This window comes from Hesperophylax consimilis, chromosome 1 (assembly GCF_061612785.1).
Source record: "Hesperophylax consimilis isolate HC1 chromosome 1, BYU_Hcon_1.0, whole genome shotgun sequence".
Lineage (NCBI taxonomy): Eukaryota > Metazoa > Arthropoda > Insecta > Trichoptera > Limnephilidae > Hesperophylax > Hesperophylax consimilis.
This window is the reverse complement of record NC_142836.1, coordinates 26,927,422-26,947,104: the sequence shown is the minus strand read 5'-3', so window position 1 is coordinate 26,947,104 and position 19,683 is coordinate 26,927,422. Positions and strand designations below refer to the sequence as shown.

The 19,683-nt window shown below is 32.9% G+C and overlaps 1 protein-coding gene across 1 annotated transcript; it reads right to left on the bottom strand.

The window, feature by feature from the left end:
* Positions 1-736: 736 nt before the first annotated feature.
* LOC149426547 (myrosinase 1-like) lies at positions 737-18,901 on the bottom strand. The gene is made up of 9 exons (XM_089634407.1): positions 18,834-18,901; positions 16,037-16,131; positions 7,258-7,611; positions 6,154-6,375; positions 5,713-5,807; positions 3,484-3,615; positions 3,129-3,302; positions 2,536-2,774; positions 737-857 (listed from the first exon to the last, which is right to left on the bottom strand). The coding sequence occupies exons 1-9, from the start codon at positions 18,899-18,901 to the stop codon at positions 737-739; spliced, it is 1,500 nt and encodes a 499-aa protein (XP_089490533.1).
* Between the last annotated feature and the right edge of the window lie 782 nt (positions 18,902-19,683).

Sequence of the window (19,683 nt, the reverse complement as noted above, 5' to 3'; positions counted from 1 at the left end):
TATTTTTCTGGCTTTATTTTGTGTTAGATGAAGTCCTCAGACACGAATTTTCATCTTGACTCAGGTGTTTGAAAATGCAGTGCGGGTGGTTTATGGAAATCTCATGTAGACAGTTCTTCAAGTTTTTAAGGTCGATTGGGTAAAATTTCATAAATCTTATAATAGAACTGTAGATGTTAATGTAATTTCATAAATCTCATTAAAAAATATAACCAGCGCACACCAGGATAATCTTCTTTATACAGTAACTATTTATATGCAAAAATTATATAAATTTACGTACCCTAGCGATTTTTTTTATAGGTGAGTTCTCCAGCACAGATTTATTTATTTGTTTGATGGTGGTAAATGTGTATTTGTATATCTCTAATCTAAGTATTTTAGTGATTTCACCGTTTATATTTTTTGGCGAGATTTTATTGGTTGGCCGCGAAGAGTGGATGTAAAAATAAAGAGGTATAAAGCGTTAATAATATATCCTGGAAGTTCACGGTAGAAGTAGAGCTCATGGCACGATTAAGTGAATCAATAACTTAAGACGGGTTATGTCAAGAGTCACAATAATAGAATGGTACGTACGAGACGATATACCAAGATGACTGAAGTAAGGAGTGGTGTGTACCGAGACTCTGCCTACCCCTACGGTGAAACGGCATTACGGTTAGTTGGTTAGTTCATAGATAATTATCGTCAGCTTTTCTAAATGTTGAGTTGAAGTAGGAGTGAGCTTGGGTTGTTAGTTGTTTGGTAACACGATCCTGTCCTTAATGACGGTTCTGAGAAAGCCCGCCGAAGCCTTCGGGCGCCTACTCCTGTCGGGGTTGCTGAAGTCCACAGAGACCAACCCGAAATGTCCCCTAGAAACAAAATACTAACATATTATATACACTCGTTTTTTTTCAAAACACTTTATGCTTCCGCTATTTATATTAATTTAATATTAAAAAAAATTAATTGGAAATTACTTGTAATTATTTAATTATTTGTAATATTAAAAATAACAGAAAAACAATTATTTTCATAATTAATAAAATATAATTTTTTAAATCATGTAAAAAAAATTATGATTGATTAGTAATAATTATATATAAACATTTTTTTCATGAATATATAAAACAATAAATAATAAAAAAATGTTATGATTGATTAGTACTAGTTAACTTAATCGGTGTTGGACCAAAGAAAAAAAAGAAAATATATGACGATAGGTACAAAAAGTTTTTTATAATACGAAATGTTTATTTATTTGTGAGTTTTTAAGTGGGAACCCAAAATGAATATTACGACCAGATATAAATAATGATTGTTTGTAAATTTTTTCATCGCCCTTGAGGTGATTTTGCACAAAAACGCCGCTATACAAATCATTAAAATATTATTATTATTATTTGATAAGGTTAAATGGAATTATTAATACATACTTTAAATAGAATAAATGGCACACTCAGATTTCATTACATACGACAAAATGGAATTCTGTACGAACGAAACGAGGGCAGTTACGATAAAACGGTTCGGAGTCTTTGATATAGCTGGTCTCTGACCTAGCGCCATCATCGTAACTCAAAAAACCACCGACGAGATAGAACTGGATTGACTTTTTGATAATTATTTTAATTATTAAACGTGTTTCTTTGCAAAACCATCACAGCATAATGTTTCAAAATGTCGACTACCGCTGCTTTTTGATAAAGTTCCCCACGGATAACAAGAACACAGTTTGTATATACATAAAAAAATCATAACGGAAAAAACAACAGAAAAGTTACCCGAGACATGTCAGAAAAACACTAATCATTCGACTTTTCACATTTATTCGGCTCGCAAATGAAAATGTTCACTTTTGATATCATGTTATTGTTATAATTATTACAAACTTCAAGCAAAATTTTGCTCATATATATTTTTAATAATTGTGAAAAATGAACCTTTGAATATAAACACGTTCTCATCAGTCTGTATTAGATTGAATATCATCCTTATATTGATATTCCATCATTCTGATATTCCTTATCACTTAATGAATCATCAAAGTCCATACTGATGAAAGGTAATTTACGTAAATTTCAGCGAAAAAGATGTGTATTTATTGTTTTGGTGTTTAATTCGTAGAACTCCATTGAATTTTTTTTTAAATAAATTTAAAATAAATCAAATTTAATAATGTTATAATAATTATTAAGTTCGGCAAGTATTTCTGTTATTTTTACAGTTTTTAATGTGACAGCTGTTTCGGCTTTTGAGGCCATTATCAAACTGTCAAACTGTGACAGTTTGATAATGGCCTCAAAAGCCGAAACAGCTGTTACATTAAAAACTGTAAAAATAACAGAAATACTTGCAGAACTTTATAATTATTATAACATTATTAAATTTGATTTATTTTAAATTTATTAAAAAAAAAAAATAGATTAGTGCAATTATTTCCGTTTTGAACTACTCGTTTGCGTCTAACAAGGTTTGCGGCTGAATTAGCACTAATAAAGAGCAACTGATGACCGGCACATGTTGAATAATTTATGAATAATAACATACGTGTATCCAGAACGCCATTCGAAGTTATCCAAGAGACTCCATACAGTGTAAACGGTGACATTGCAACCTCCATCTATTGCGTCCAGCATGGCCAGCAAGTAGCCTCGCATGTAGTCTATTCGATCCAAGTCTTGCAGAGTCCCTGAGTCGGGATAACCGTTTTCCATAATCATAACTTCTGGGTTGTCGTACTCCTCTTTAATCCACTGTAGGAGTTTTTTAAAGCCCAAAGGATTAACCTGCAAAAATATGTGATTTAAATGTGAGTAAAAATAATGACATGACACTTAGTGTGTGGGTTCTGGGTACTCAAATGGAAGTGAGCAGTGCCCAGAGTTTGATAGCGGAAGAGGTGGAGTGCGTGAAAGAGGACCGGAAGAAGACAGGAAGGACTGAGGAATAAAGGCGGATAGCGAGGAACCGCAGGCAGTAGGACAGTGCAGCAGGCAGAACGTCTCCGAACGAGACTGAATGAACAGATATATTTTCAAAGCGACCCCTATGTTAGCACTCCTAAATTTATTCTGTGCAAATTAAATTATTCCTGAACCAAAAGAAAAATTACTGTGCATGTTAATAATGTTTAAAATTACCCTCATCCAATCCGCTGAGTCGGACTCCTTCCAGTTCGGGTTTGGAAAAAACTCCAGCCCCACGTCCTGCTGGAATGAAAGCAAGCCTACTTGCCGTGGTATCTCCTCTCCAACCATCTGAGACGTGTAGTGGTTGAAACCGAAAAAGTCGAACGTTCCTCGGATGTAGGATATCTGGAAGAAAATATTGTATTTGACAGACAATAATATATGTATTAAAACAATTACGCCGGAGTATTTTCTTAGTACCGGATGGGAGTTTTTTAGCTTGATAGCATTTACAGCTTTAAGAATATTAATTAAATTGCTTTAGTAGGTAGTGATGATTAAATAAATATAAACAACTGAGTTAAACCTCTTGTTCAGTGAAGATTGGCAGCCTCGAGTGGCTGAAGCCTTGCTCCCGGCTAATGCGGGCTACTCGCTCTTTCATCACGGGGGGGTAGTCTCCCTCTGCCGAGAATATTGGGTGCGCAAACCAACCCAACTGGAAACATAAAGCCAAAATATGTAATTAAAATAATATGATTACCTGCTTAACTTCAGGAGATCAGAGGTGAACCCGACCCAGAAGAAGACCGATGTAGAGGTGGACGGATTGCGTGAAAAGGACCTGGAGGAGGACGGTACGGACTGATGACTGAATATAGAAGGCAAGGGACTCCAGTATGAGCAGAAAAAAATGAGGAGGTTAAATCCTATCGCGGGTTCTACATAGTGATAATCATTACTAACTGATTTAAAGCAAATATCCGATAATATTAATAATACGTCTACCTCCAGCAAAATATTGGCAGATCTGGCCGCTAGAGGCGCTAGTGTAGCACAGCATAATTCTGCATAAAATACATTAATTCTAAGAAAGTAAACCAAGCCTCATAACTCGTATTGCTGGAAGGTGCCAGTGTAGAATACTGCCATCAGAATGTATTATTTATAACTAGAGTAGTTATACGAGTATATAATTCCTCTAAATCTGATGCCATAGTTCCGGGTAGCATAGACTCTTGTGCTGTTTTATATTTATGTTCAACCAACTCATAAAATAAATTCAACATTTCTTACCGAACATATTGAATCCTCTTTAGACCTGGTCATTGTTATATACATACTAAAAGTATCAACGGTATATTTAAAATAAATATGGTAACGTTATCTCTACTTTTGTAAAATAAATAGCACAAATTATAAGGAATAACAAAATAGGCCAAGCTCTTTCGAGAGATATTTTTTGTTTTTATTTAGCAAACATAGACTTAGGAGTATACATATTTTTTAAATTCAATGGTGAATATAAAACAAACCAGTTATGTCCCATTTAAATTTTTTGTTATGCAAGTTGATATTAAAAGTTATAATATTAAATTGTATAGGTAAAAAATTAATAAATAATCAATAAAGAAACAATAGTTTTGATTTAAGAACATTGTAAGGTTAATATAATTTTAAACGCTTTAAGTGTACAGTGAACAATATCAATTTCTCCTAGAGAATAAGATTGGCAGATATCTACGTCCAAAAAAGAGTTTTGTACGTATTTCGATATGAAATGTATATATAATAAGGAGTTCGATCTGGAATTGCATTCAGGACAATGAAATTCTATCCTTTGTAATAGAGCTGGTGAGTAGACCAGAGTGATTTTATTTTTAGAATAACAAAAACCCTGCATGTTTAATGAATGACCTTAATATGAGAAAAACAACAAAATATTATTGACTTACGATGATATCTTCGGGTGGCGCGGTTAACCTTAAATTTCACAATCTTATGCAGAAACAGTATGTCATTTTTTTCTCCGTTTGTAATGAGTAATATGGTTACCCTCATGATTTTCAAAACAATATGAAAAGTGTCTCAAAAAAAAAAAGGATTCCAAATGAAACATGTAAATTGATACAAAATATGAGATCTTGTAGAGAATCGGAACGTCAAACACTGGTTCCTGTTACAAAATATTGATATGCAGTCAATAACGATCAACTGCAGCCAACGTGGTTTTGCTTTGGTTTAACATTTTTTTTTAATTAATTTTGATCTTAACTTTATCATTGTGTTCAAACTAAAGATTTTTAAATTTTTAACTCTATCATATGGCGCCCTATAGATTAATTAATAAGATTAATTATACTTAAATGATATGTGTTATTCACTTAACCAACATCCATTTTGTGACCATCACGTCAAATAAATTTATCGTTATTTTACTGATAAGAACTCTCATAGTTTTGGCCACCCAGCTGTGTAAATAATAAAAATTGAGTCAATATTTAACCCACTATTTTAAATGATTACAGCTTTAAGTTAATCTTCATCCTACAATAAGTTCTGTTATTAGTGGCGTGTTTTTTTCATTTAAAATCCTAAGACATTAATGAGAAGAACAAATTAATTACGAGTGTTACAATCTTACATGTGCCATATATAGTAGTTCAAGTGTAAAAGGTTTATAACATGGTTATGTGATGAGAAGAACGATGCCCAATTGTTTGTTGGTTTTTTCGATATGTTCCACATGATCTTCAAATTAAACAAAAAGTGTCCTCATCAAATGATGAAGGGACAGGTTAAATTGAAAACAAACCTCGAATTGGATGGCCCTCTCAGAAAATGCCACAATCTCCTTAGTTTCATTAACTGGCTCGTACCAATCTCCGTTTAAAGTAATTGATATTTTCCCTGAAATAATTACAAATAGTAAACATACAACAATGAGATTTAATACAATTACATTCATATTAATTGTAAATAATGCATAGACACATAATAAAAATAGTAGAGTTAAAGGGAAAAAAGATAGAAAGAAGAAACAGAACAAAAAAATACAGTCTTTACATTTGATTAATTAATTCAATATTTTTTTATTTTATTTTGTGATGTGCGCGTATTATGGTAGTCGTGGATTGATCAAATGAATAAAAAAAATATATGAAATTTTGTTTTGAACAGAACCATAATTTCACTAGCCGGAAGGTCTTGTGTAAATTGGTGACATCATTAGTGAAGTAGTGATTGAAGAAGATACCTTGCTGTGATTGTCTGAAGGTTTGGTCGTATAGCCGGTAGGCGGCGGCGTGTGCCTTCAGCACGGTATGGCCGCAGAGGTAGTCAGCCACTCCGCTGAAACTCAGAGCTGGAGCTCTCCTGGTGACGCCGTACCCACCCTGACAAACCTCGAACGGTTCGTTGATTGTTATCCACATCTTGACCCTGTCTCCAAACAGCTGGAAAACTGTTTTTGCATACCCTGAAAAAAAACCATTTTATCATCTAAGGGAATTGATGCACTACTTCGACTATATTTGCCAGTGAAGCAAAGACCTTAATCGAATACTATGCAATCAAGAAGATATAGCTATAAAATAATGCTGATGGATGGAATTTGCTATGTTGGCGACAGCTTACTGGCTATCGCCCCGATATTTTAGCTGCAGGGTTCAACAGAGGATAACTTAACCAACTGCCGAAGAAGGAGAAATACTTTCACGGTGTAAATACTTTTAATACAGCTATAAACACACTGCAATCAATCAACTGGTTGTCATTTCTCAACTCATTGGAAATGTCCAAGAGGTAGCCAGTCGGCTGCCGAGAACATTGCACTAAGAAAGAGAACGAAATCTTCATCAGGTTTGTGGAATTCCTACACTTCATACAGATTATTATGTTAGATCGATATATTTACTTGGGTCAAGTTCTGAAACTAACTAGGCCAGCAAAATTGCGGGGAGAAGACGATTTGAATAGGGCGGCTTTCAGCAAACTCAGCTTACTGAGGTGGCTTGAACGGGCATTAAAAAAGCCAAAATACTGACGTACACGTAAAAACCGGTGACCAGAGAGAAGATGTTCAGTAGAACTCAATAGGCATACTTCCAGAAAGCAACTGCAGTGGTTCTGCGATAAGAGGTTTGGCTTGCAATATACGGAGGCCACTAGAGTGCCCCAGGATAGGAGCACATGGAGACATCTAATATACATGTACGTTATTACCCTGTCAATTGTGGAAGACACTGGTGTCCTCCATACAGTGATCAATGATTTTTTGTAAACGCTTTTAACCATTATGTATTAAGGACCTGTTTATTTGATGTATCTATGGCAAATAAATTTAAAAAAAATACTGTACCTTCAAAATACTGTGCCATATTGGGGTTGGTCCACCCTCCCAAGTCCTGAAGAGCTTGCGGCAGGTCCCAGTGATAGAGCGTCACCACCGGATCCAGGCCGTTGGCCAACAGCTCATTAATCAAACTGTTGTAGTAGGTTATTCCATCTTGGCTGATCTTGTTACTGAAACCGGTTGGCAATAGTCTCGTCCAAGAGATGGAGAACCTGTAATAGTCGAGTCCGATATCTTTGAGCAGCTGCACGTCTTCCTTGTATTTATGGTAGGAATCGCAAGCAATGTCCCCGTTGGAATGGTCTTCCATCATCCAAGGCTTTGCGTGAGTTAGGCGGTCCCAAATGTTCTCTGTTTTATCTGCACAATGTTAAATACAAGTTTGAGAGCTCGAAAAGTATTGGTTGCATCTAAGTGTTATTGTATCTTTCTCTCATAGACAAGTGAAGTGAATAAAAGGAGAAAGGACTCTCAAGAGATAATATAAAACGAAGTTGAATTGGAGAAAAATTTGGGGATTGACTGAATGATAAACCTTTTTTTATCACCAAAAATTAATCATCACTCACCTTTCGTTGTTATAGATAACGTTAAAATTCATATTCAACATTCATGTTATGCCTGAAAAACATACGCAAAGAGATATATTTTTTTCCTAGTTATTGAAATTTAAATGCCAACGCTTTAGTACTAAAAATATATTATGGCGACGAAAACCTCATATCTGTATTATAATAAATTATAAGAATCTGTAAAAATTAATTATTTTAAATAGATGAAATGAAAAAAATAAAAAAATAATACGAAAGAATTTTAAAAACACTTTTCGTTTGAAAAAATATTTAGTTACGTTAAAAGTACGTTACGTACGTTACGTACGATACGTTAAATATTTAGTTAAGTTAAAATATTTAGTTACGGTAGGTAGAGCTGAATATTTATTTACTTGCAAACATCACCTTGATTATCGATTGAATTATATAACAGCTTAAAATATTTTACCTGTAACTTTATTAACATTATAATTTTGAATTATCGAATAAAGCAAACACTTTGTTGCTTGATATTATATAAATGAATTTATTTTTTACGTTTTAAAACACTTTATTTGACTTTTATAGGTCAGCCGGTTTCGGTTGCACTGAACCTTTTTTAGGACAATGTAAATATAAACTAAATTAAATACAGAGGACAATTACAAGGTAAACAGGAGGAAAAGAGCGTGTACGAGAAGAAAAGAGCATCACACACAGTCTGATGGAGGGGTAGATAGAGGGAAAGGGTGGGAGTTACACAGGGACAACGAGAAAAAAAATTGGATTGTCGGTTAATTCTAGCTTTTTTTAAATGGTGTATTTAAAAGTTGGAAATTATTTTAATTTTTATTAGATTTGGATATTTTGTGGGACAATCAAGTCAGGTGTTTGGCTTCGTTAGTGTAGAGCGAAAACGATATATTACAATAGTATAAAAGCCCATGTATTAACCTTCATCTGTCTCTCACATCCAAGCTTGCTAGATAGAACGCCTAATACCAGTACTCTATTAAGCAATAAATGGAAGTAATCACCCGAATTTCATAATATTAATGATCTCGAAGCCTTAAAAAACAATTTTCATAAGCTTTCATAACATAATATTATATCATAAACGAGATCAATAAATATGTGGTGGCGTAATGGTCAGCTTCTGAGCAGTCCATCGGAATTCGATTCTCTATGGCTTATATATATACTATATATAAAATAGATAATTTAAGGAATTAATATATACATTTTATTTTTATTTTCAAAAAATACTTATTTTTTGGTAAACTAATGTTTTTTTAAGACAAGATTTTTTATGCATAGCACAAAGGGTAACAATTATTTTACAAGCAATAATTGTTCGCCTGAAACACTCATCCACATTGAAAAATCTCCTGATAAAAGATACATGACGATACATGAGTGTTTCAGGCGGACAATTATTGCTTGTAAAATAATTGTTACCCTTTGTGCTATGCATAAAAAATCTTGTCTTAAAAAAACATTAGTTTACCAAAAAATAATAATTAATATTTGACAAGTTCAAGTATTTCACCTAAAAATGTAGACAATTTTTGTCTCGACGCCATCTAGTGAGAGAGTTAGCACTTACAATGCCTTTCTCATATAAAATAAAGTTGGTTGTTTTCAGGTGAAAAATTTAACAAGCAGTAATTGTTGAATGAAACACTAGTATATATTGAATAATTTCGCGGGTAAGAGATAAGCCGCCATAGCTCAGTGGTCAGAGCTGTCGACCGGAAATCGAAGGGACACGGGTTCGAGTCCCGTTGGCGTCATGTATCTTTTATCAGGAGATTTTTCAATGTGGATGAGTGTTTCAGGCGAACAATTATTGCTTGTAAAATAATTGTTCAAAAAATACATCCAACCATTATTTTAAAAATTTTCATGTTCCGCATTTTTCGGCTCTGCGCTAGCCTTAAAAAATATGTAATATCTTACAAGAAAAAAATTTTTTTTCGTAGTATTTTTATAATATTATATTGTTATTCCTAAAGTACGTATTTCCATATAAAACTTTTAAATGCATACTGAGTAGGTAATTATTATTAAAAAAAAAACTTGTTTTTATTTCTCAGTTGCCAAATTAAATTTTTTGGATAATTCATTTACGTTTGTCATCTCATGTTATCATTATGCTCTTCTCGGAGTAGGCCTTTGATACTGAGATTAAACTGGATTATGACCATCATAATATGAGATGTGATTATTATTAGACACCGTCCTGTTCCATATGAAAATTAGATAAACAAAATTTTACGATTAAATGGATTAAATAAAAGCTCATAATGTTTCCACGCGTTAATGACCGTTATCTTAAGTTACGTTGAGTTAACGTTGAGTACAGAGGCGGCTTAAGGGGTTCAGAAGTCGAAGGTAAATCGAAAAAAATAATTTAATATTAATACATATTGCTAATGCGTAGTGAATATTATAAAAACGCCGATGTATGTTATAAATTTTACGGTACTCACTATCTTATTATTTACACATATAACAAATTAATTGATTTTTTTTATTGAAAGTTCTTTTTTTATTTAAAGTTTTTAAATCACAAATTCCAACCTCTGTCTATTTTTTTAAAAGTAGATTTAAAAAGGAAACCGTGAAAGCAAAAATACTAATACGTTTATTTTAATGCACCCGCAAATCCACTGAAAAAAAATTAACTTTATGTTTGAAAATATCGTGTTTAACCTATTTATTGTCACTTTATTTGAATACGTTTGTCGCGATTCAATGTATTGTTTGCGATACGATATTCACAGAATTTCTCATTTTAAATTATTCCATGCAAATAACGTCAAAAATGATAAACAAAATTAATATTAATATTAAACTAATATTCAAGTTTAAGCTGGCTATATTTTATCGTACAGGTTTCAAGAATATTTCAAAATTAAAAATTTTGTATACATCCCTGGTTCGTAGTCAAGTCGAATATAACTCCTCGATCTGGTCCTCCCACTACAAATTACATTCAGATTCAATCGAAAAAATTCAACATAAATTCCTAAGACACATTAATTTTAAATTCGGTATTCCCATTGAAAATATAAACTATAATTACTTGATGAAAAATCTAAATTTATTAAAACACTCAGATCGAAGAATTATATCCGACTTAATATTTATGTTCAAAATTGTAAAAGGTAGTGTAGACAGTCCTGATTTAATTAACCTCATTGAATTTCATATACCCACGAGAGCTACTCGTTCTAAAATTTTGTTTAAATGCAACAATATCAGGACTGAGTATTCCAAACACTCGCTTGTACCTAGGTTGCATGAAGTTAGTAATAGATACGCAGATGTGGCAGATCTATTTAACTGCCTGCAAGGTAGGTACAAGAGGGCTATGCTATCAAATCTTTTCAATCAATATTAATTTAATCTAATTCTACCTTATTTGCACTATAGAAACTTATGTACTTGTATCTCTTGTTTACTTACTTACTTACTCTCTAATGTCATTTCACAATCAAATGCCACATATATTTGTAATTCTTTTTTTTAAATATTTCTACCATTTTAACTGTGACATGTTATCATTGTTTATGGTATATTTATACCGTTGATATTAAATAAATAAATACAAAATTTTTCGGCTGACATTTTTTAACATTTTCCTCTAATACCTTAATAATCGTAGGTCGTAGTCTTCATCTCTGAAAACCAATTTAAATATTTTTTGTTTGATAATAAGCATACGTCAGACATGATAGTATTTACCTCCTTTGTCTGTATATCAAATAGAAAGACAGAAGATGGTTTTCGGACAAAATTTAAAGTAAGTATATACAAAAGCTTCTCATTTGGGTGCTAGATGGCACTGAAACGAATCGAAAAAACGTACGAATCTGGACGAATCTGGACGAATATTAAAACTAAATTAATAATCAGGTAGTTTGTTAAATTCATTTTATATTTATACTATTGCAGCATATTTTTGGCAGGTCATTGATGAAATGACTCTCATAGAAGAGCCGCTACTGGTTGAGTACCTTATCAGTTTAATCGCTCTCAGAAAAAAAAAACATTGTTCCATGTTTATAAAAACATTGACGTTGCTTACACTATTCTTCCAACGTACCTGTTTGACAGAAATGTTGGATTTTTTTAAAGAATTCCGTATAAACGTCCCAAGTCATCCCAACTAATCGGAAGCATTGGGACTATGGCATCACCGATTGGGGTTATGTAGCGAGGAAAAGAAGATGCGCGAGGAAGTTGATAATATCTGGCTATATTGATCTGGTCACTAAACACAACTATCAAATAGTTTTTAATTTTCACCAAGGCGATACTTCGACTCTGAAACTTAATCTAAACTAACCAAAACGCTATTTCTCTGAATTTGTAGGCATTGAGAATGAACTGCTACAAGAATCTCTCTTGGCACATACTCCTTGCTTTGGTCTATGATTATTACATTCATACATCATCTCATACGCTTCTTTCATTGTGATTCTTGATATGACATAATCAAAGAAAGATATCATTCACAAGATCGTGCAATTCTCTGCTATTCTCTTTGGGTGACATATATAATACTCCCTTTATACTCATTCTTCGTCCACCCGCTTTCATGTTCAAACCATCTACGTATCAGCCTTGCATTCTTTCTTCTTATTTGTATCTCGGTTTAAGCCTTTGAAGTCCTCCCTGGTCGAGGGGTAAGGTTCTCAACTAGCAATCTGGAGGTCGAGGGTTCAAATACTAGCATGCACAGTGAAATTTTATTAGATTATTTGTGTTTTTTCACAAATTACTAATTTAAAATAATAACTCGAATATTTGCGGCATATTCCAGAGGGGAAGATACTCTCAGTATCGCCTTGGTGTAATATCATCATTCATAATTGAAATTTCGCTTGAAATGGCTTTAGCCATGTATGTTGATCAAATCTGAATATCGAGTTACTTCCTCACTTTCCTTTACCACATCTCCTTCCACTCCCCACCACCTCCAGACTCACAAAAAACGATTGAGGATTCCATAGTCTCACTGGCTCCAGACTGCCACTCTTGTGCGGTTTCACATTAAAAAAATGGATCTTATTTCTCAAACAGTAATCAGTCTACTTCCATCCTTCCTTTGCCACTTCCATGCCTCACATCCATACATCAGGGATGGTATCAGCACACCATTGTTAACTGCTATCTTCGCTTATTTGGACAACTTTTCATTAACGACGTTCGCGTTCAGGGTGTTTCCTAAATTCATTCTTCTTGCAATATCCTTGCCAGCCTTTCTATCTCGTACTTCTCATAAATTCAAACATATTCAGATACCTACATAACATATTGGGGCATATGGCTTGACGCAGCTATATACTATGCCAACGATTACAACGAAATTAAAACTGTAAAATTGAGAATCTGACCGATCCCCCCTCCAACTCTCTATCACGCTCGAAAGATATTTTAAAAATACAGAGCTAGATTTAATATTTTTATCAAGACAAATGATTCAATTTTATCAACAACACTATTATGCTACGTATAAACAGAACAACATTTCCGCGAACCGAGCTACGAATTATGGGAAAGGAACGAAGCAACCTCAAACGGCGCGGAACGCCGAAACGAAACGTTTATGTACCCATAAGTTTAGAAAGTACATCCGTTTATTTTATTAACTCTTAAACCCTACCTGGGGTACTGGAGTACCCCCCTGGTGTTTAAAATATCAACAATTTTAACAATATTGCACTGTTGCAAAAATCGCTCTAGCTAATCTACTCTCGATAATTGGCGCGTAAGTACGTCAGGAAGCCGTCACCGCCCGGCAAGTGCATTCGCGTCCACAGGTGTTCCGGGGTACCCCAGTACCCCGTGGTAGGAATACTGTTAGTTCTTCCTTCCAGTTATACTTGAATTACTGAAGGTGTTTTTCGACATCTCTCTGGTAAGTTTACACATTATTTATGATTAACTTTACTTTGTGATAATGGTTATGGAGTACAGTTTTGATAAGGAGGGCCTGCGCCCAATAACGAGACATTCATGGACTAATAATGTGTTATGAATGTAATGACAGTGTATGCAGTGTAATGAGGTGTCTGTATTGTTTTCAAATATGGCATCCCAGACTCGAAGTCTTGGGGGGGGGAGGGTTAAATTGCAGCTGCTTTGTTGGTATCTGATGACGAAGAGCTCAACCTAGGAGAAGATTCAGAAGATGAGCCCGACGGTGTTATCGAGGATTTCCGGGACCATTCTGAAGTTGCACCTCGTGAAGACAGTGATCAAGATAGTGTGGAAGGAGATGAAGAGTATTTAGTGCATGACAATTACTGGGTTGGTATAAATGAAGACGGTAAGCGCTTGGTTGATTTTCCATTAGTTATGTATGGAAAAAGTCATAATAATCGACAAAAGTGGACTGGTGTTAAGCCTTCTCGCTCAAGAATGCCTCGCCGCAATATTTTGTTGAACCCACCTATTAACGTCTTAACAGAAACCTGACATGTGACAATTGGTTCACGTCTATACCCACAGCCAAGAAGTTACTGGAAAAAGTTATAACATTAGTTGGAACTGTAAAGAAGAATAAACGAGAAAATTTTCCTGTTTTCTTGGACACTAAAAATCGAGAGAGATGCACATCAATGTTTGCCTACGACGGACTTCTCACACTTTTGTCGTATTGTCCTCTGAAGTCAGCTAAAAAGAAAATTGTAATCATGCTGTCCACCATGCATGACAGCCCTGAAAAGGATAATGAAGTGTACCTTCCAGAAATAATACATTTCTATAATAAAACCAAATGCGGGGTGGATGTGTTCGACCAACTTTGTAAGAAATACTCGACGTCCAGGAACGTCAAAAGGTGGCCCATGTGTCTCTTTTAGGGGTTGCAAAATACCGTTATTGTCAACTCTTGGGTCTTATTCAAGCTGTTAACTAACATTGATGAAGAGAAAATAACCAAGCGGTGTAAATTTCTTAAGAGTTTGTCAATGGCACTCATAAAGCCTCATATGAGAGCAAAATTACAATAGCAAAGTTTACCCCGGGATATCAGAGAAACTATACGTGCAGTCTTGAATATTCATAGTGAAGATCATAGGCCGGTCCCTAATAATCTCAAACCTGGTCGCTGCTGTTTTTGTCCGCGCACAAAGGACAGAAAATCTCGATCTGTCTGTAACACTTGTCGCCGCCATATTTGTGTTGACCATCAATACAAAATCTGTCCTCCATGTAACGACAAAAATGTCTATTAGTTTTTATTAATAAATTTTATTGTCTTTTCTTATTACTTTGCCATAATAAAAATCATATTTTAAAAAATATCAAAGACTTTCATTTTATTCATTCTTTTTGCGCGGGGTACTGCAGTACCCCGTGGTAGGAATAATTACATTCCCAGAGTGGTAGGGTTTAAGAGTTAAGTATATTGCTCTTATAAATCGGTTAGAATCGTATTATAAAAAGGTCAGCAAACGGGTCGATTGTTATAAACAAATTTAACCCTGCGATAGAAAACCATTTTTTTAAGATCCCGAAAATTTTCGTTTGTGACCTTGAAAATAATTGTTTGATTGAATTTGAAAATAATTGCCTGATTGTTTTAAAACTAAAATATTATACTCTTCTTATATCAGTAGTAGACAGATTCTGATGCTGAAAAAGTTTTCGATGTTAAAATAACATAATGAATAATTTAAATTTAAGATTTAATTTTTGTTTTTGGTGTTTCGAAATTTTTTAATGTTATTTATTACCAATATATATAAAGAACACAATTTTAAACTTTTTCCACTTGTAAACAAGTGGAAAAAGTTTAAAATTGTGTTCTTTATATATATTTATAATGGAATTCCACCACGAAATAACAGTTTCAAATATTAAAATATTATTTATTACCGTTTTGAAATTATATCAATTAACTGGTTTTAAAAATGCAATGAATGTTTTTTTTTCATTTATATAACCTTTGCCAAAACTTAGAATTTCATAACACGATTATTCCTAAAAAATAAAAATATTATAAATATCTTTAAATGTAAAAAACGTTAATATTGATTAATTTGGCGAATTCAACATTTTGCATATTTCAATAAATTTTTTTTCTAAATCCTCGATTTTTGGTCAAGTTTTGGTGCAATTAATGAGCATATTTTAGTTTTCTCCTTGCATTTTCCGCTCTTAGTCATGACAGAAATGTATTGTGGTTCATCCTCTCTGCCTACCCCTAAAATGAATGGGTCAGTGTTGTTAATTACCTGAAGTGTTCCATCCACCTTCTATCTGGTAGGATGCAGTGGCGGCCCCGAATCGGAATCCTCCAGGAAATCTCCTCAGAGTGGATTCCCCATTGCTAAAACACATAAAAAAACATTTTCTATTATTTTTCTTTTCAATGCAGTTAAATCATTTTAAAGGGACTCTTACTTGTCAAGTGGTGTACTGGGTTGATAAACAAAATTATTTAATTTTTGTTTGGAAGCTAAAGAGAAAACCACAAAAAAACGTAGAGAGACAATTGTCGATTTGAATCGTGAGTCTAAATTTAAATGGAATTGTAAAAAAAACGTCGCAACCCATCCAGTATTTGGGAATTTACGGGGTGTTCCAAACTAGTTCGAAAAACTTTTATGAAACGTTCTATATTATCGGTGTGCATAACTACATTTTAACTCGTCCTCTTTTAAAATGCTTTATGAATGTATTGCATGCACGCAGCAACAAGGTGACTTGTAAAATGAGAAAATAATTGGTGAACATAAAATCGCTAGAAATGTAACGAACATTATTCCGAATTTAAAAACAATCGTAATAACACAATACTTTTTGACTCATACAGTCCAATGAAATTGATTAGCTGCTTAATAAGGAATTTGATAATGAATTTAGAATTAGAATTTGAATTTGAATTTGATAATGAATAGCTGCTGTTTAATAATGAATTTGAAGAATTTCATCCGAAGTAACAATAAGTACTTAAATTTAAAATTTACTTTAGTTACAATATGTAATTAAATTACAATATGTTTTTAAATAACAATTTGTACTTAAACTACAATATCTACCTAAATTACATCTTGTACTTAAATTACAATACGTACTTAAATTACTAGATGTACTATGTATTGACATTCTTCGGCTCGCACGCCCAAAACAAACTTTTATCGGTTCATCTCTCAAGTGGTACCTTGGAAAATGTAATTAAAGAGTTTCACTGTTTGAGTGTACTTGAGCTGCTGCGTCATGAAATTTTTGCAGAACTGGAACTTTTAGGGGAAAGCAATTTTTATTTCGCAACCTTATATTCATTGTGAGGTATGGTTTTTTGAATATTCTTAATACTATAAAAAGGTAAACTAAAAATTGTCTTGACCAGCCAACTTTTAGGTAGTTGAGCATTGATTGTAATTTAGACCATCTTTAAGATATATAAAAAAAATTTAAAAACTTACATCAATATTGGTAGGAAAAATATTAACACATTTAATAGTGTCCACATTTTAAGAACTAGAAATCAGTAATTTAAAAAAAAAAAAATTTTAATTTTGAGCTGCTTAAAGATTGAAGTAAAATTAAAGAATGATACCGTTAGAGACAACATGTTTATTTTAGCCTTTATAATGATGTCGTCACCTTAATTAGTACATCTCGTAAAGACGATTTTTCACTAATTAAGATTATGTATTTTTGTATGAATACCGCACGAGAGTACCTGGTAGTTAATGTTTGTTCACGAAACATGGCTAGTAAATATTCCCAGCATTGTTTCAATTCAGTATGGTGATCTTTCACCAATGCAATACTGAGAGTACCCACAACTTTGTAACGTGCCGCAAACATACTCTGTATGTTTTTGCATTGGTTCAATGTGAAAGTTATTTCATGTTTACGACAGTGCAAATTTAATCATAAAAAAATATTTCCAACCCGCGACCTAGAGGATTCGTAGCTTAGCTTTGCCACGGATGTCATCGTTGAATGTCATAATTTAAACGGTAACCGGATAAATAATCACAATGATAATTCATCAGATCTTTAAAAAGTAATATAAAGTCATGGAAAGTGATGAAACAAAAACTGTATTAACTGGGTTATGTAGGTTAGTTTAGGTAAATATTTTTTTTCATCATTTCTAATGACTTTATATCGCTTTTTAAAAGTGTGTTGAGTTATCATGGAAACAATTTAAACACGTTTTAATTTAATTAATTTTCAGTAACTTCAAAGAGCTTGATAAAATTTATGTAAAGGAATTAAATAAAAATGTAAATGTCAAATTAAGGCAATGTAAATAGATAAAAAAATAATGAAACGTCATCAGAGCTGTATTTTCGAGTTATAGCAAATCATAACATAGAATTTCGATTGAATCTCAAAATTTAGATCATACTTCACATTGATGTAAAACAATCTAAATTTTTACTACAACTAGGTAGAGTATATATAATTTAAAAAAAAATGTTTATTTTTTTCATATCTCTATTATGTACGTAAAGTAGTGCCTAAAATAATAAAAAAATATATATAAAAAAAATGACAAAATTAACTCAAAATACTTACCTACTAATTAATGTGACGAAATCAAGCTCTGTAAACGCCTAAATACATTTTTTGTTTATGTAGTATAAATTAATAAATTTATACATGCATAATAAAAATTTACTGTACATATTTATCAAAATTTACCTACCTAAACATATTTTCAGGGTTGAATTAGGAGTTTTTTATTTTAGGATTTTTGATATTTTACTGTTTTCAAACACCTTTCAATAAACAGATCTAAATAGCCAGGTTAACAAAAGGCTGCTTATAAGTGCCATTTTTAATTCAGTTCAATGCAATAAAAATATTTTTTAAATTTTCCGAAATTCAAATTTTAGGGCGTTTTTAACAAAGTGATATAAAGCATAATTATAAATTATATAAAGCAGAAGTACACGAATAAAATAAACTTAAGTCATCTAAAGGTATATAAACAGCCTCAATGATGCTAAATATGACGATATCCGAATTGATTCTGTCCAATGGCAAGATTGCCTTCCCAATTAGCATGACCATTGGCAAGTTAGTCCTGCAGGCTGGGTGATAGGACAGACTGTGTTGTCGTTGACGGAGATACCCATCGGGAATATATAAATGAATGCTCTCCATGATAGCCCACTTTTAAAACGATCCACGAAACAGTTTGAAGAAATGTGCAACATCCCCTTCCTCGTAGATGGTTGATTCTAAAGTCAGAACTCTCTCCACCGTAAGGGAGTACTTTATTTGTACCTGGGCTCCAAATTACCGACCCACTCTTCAGTCTGCTTACTAAGGAATTGCATAAGATTATAAAAACCTGAGTATCTCTAAAATTCCTTGCAGTGCCTAGAAAAATTCTCAATGCAGTACTACAAGCCATATGAGCCTGAAATGAGAGTTTGATAATGCCTTCATTAGGCGTAACAACTTTAACACGTAATAATAACTACACAGCATAACTGTTTATAAATAACCTTTGTTTCACATAAATTTTATAATAATATTACTGAATATGAAAAAGAAAAATTTAAATAAAAAAACGTCAGCATACCATAAAAATATTTTATTTAAGATCCCCGGAGACAATGGTTGACCGACATTACCAGATATGATACTATGAACTCATTACTATTTCTTTTACTATTGTAAACAATTCCAATTGATTAACTTCGATTACAGTCTTCTAAAGTTTGTATTTCTAAGAATTGTTTTTGGTTAGCGAAGATAAGAGACCTAGAGCGTAGAATAGAAATATCGTTATTTTTTAAGGAAAAGATAAGTGGGCCTAAATTATAGCCTTTCAGTACTCCGATGGTACATACTAAAAGCAGAACACATATTTTGAATAGTCCATGTTACAAACTGTTACCTGTTTGTAAGA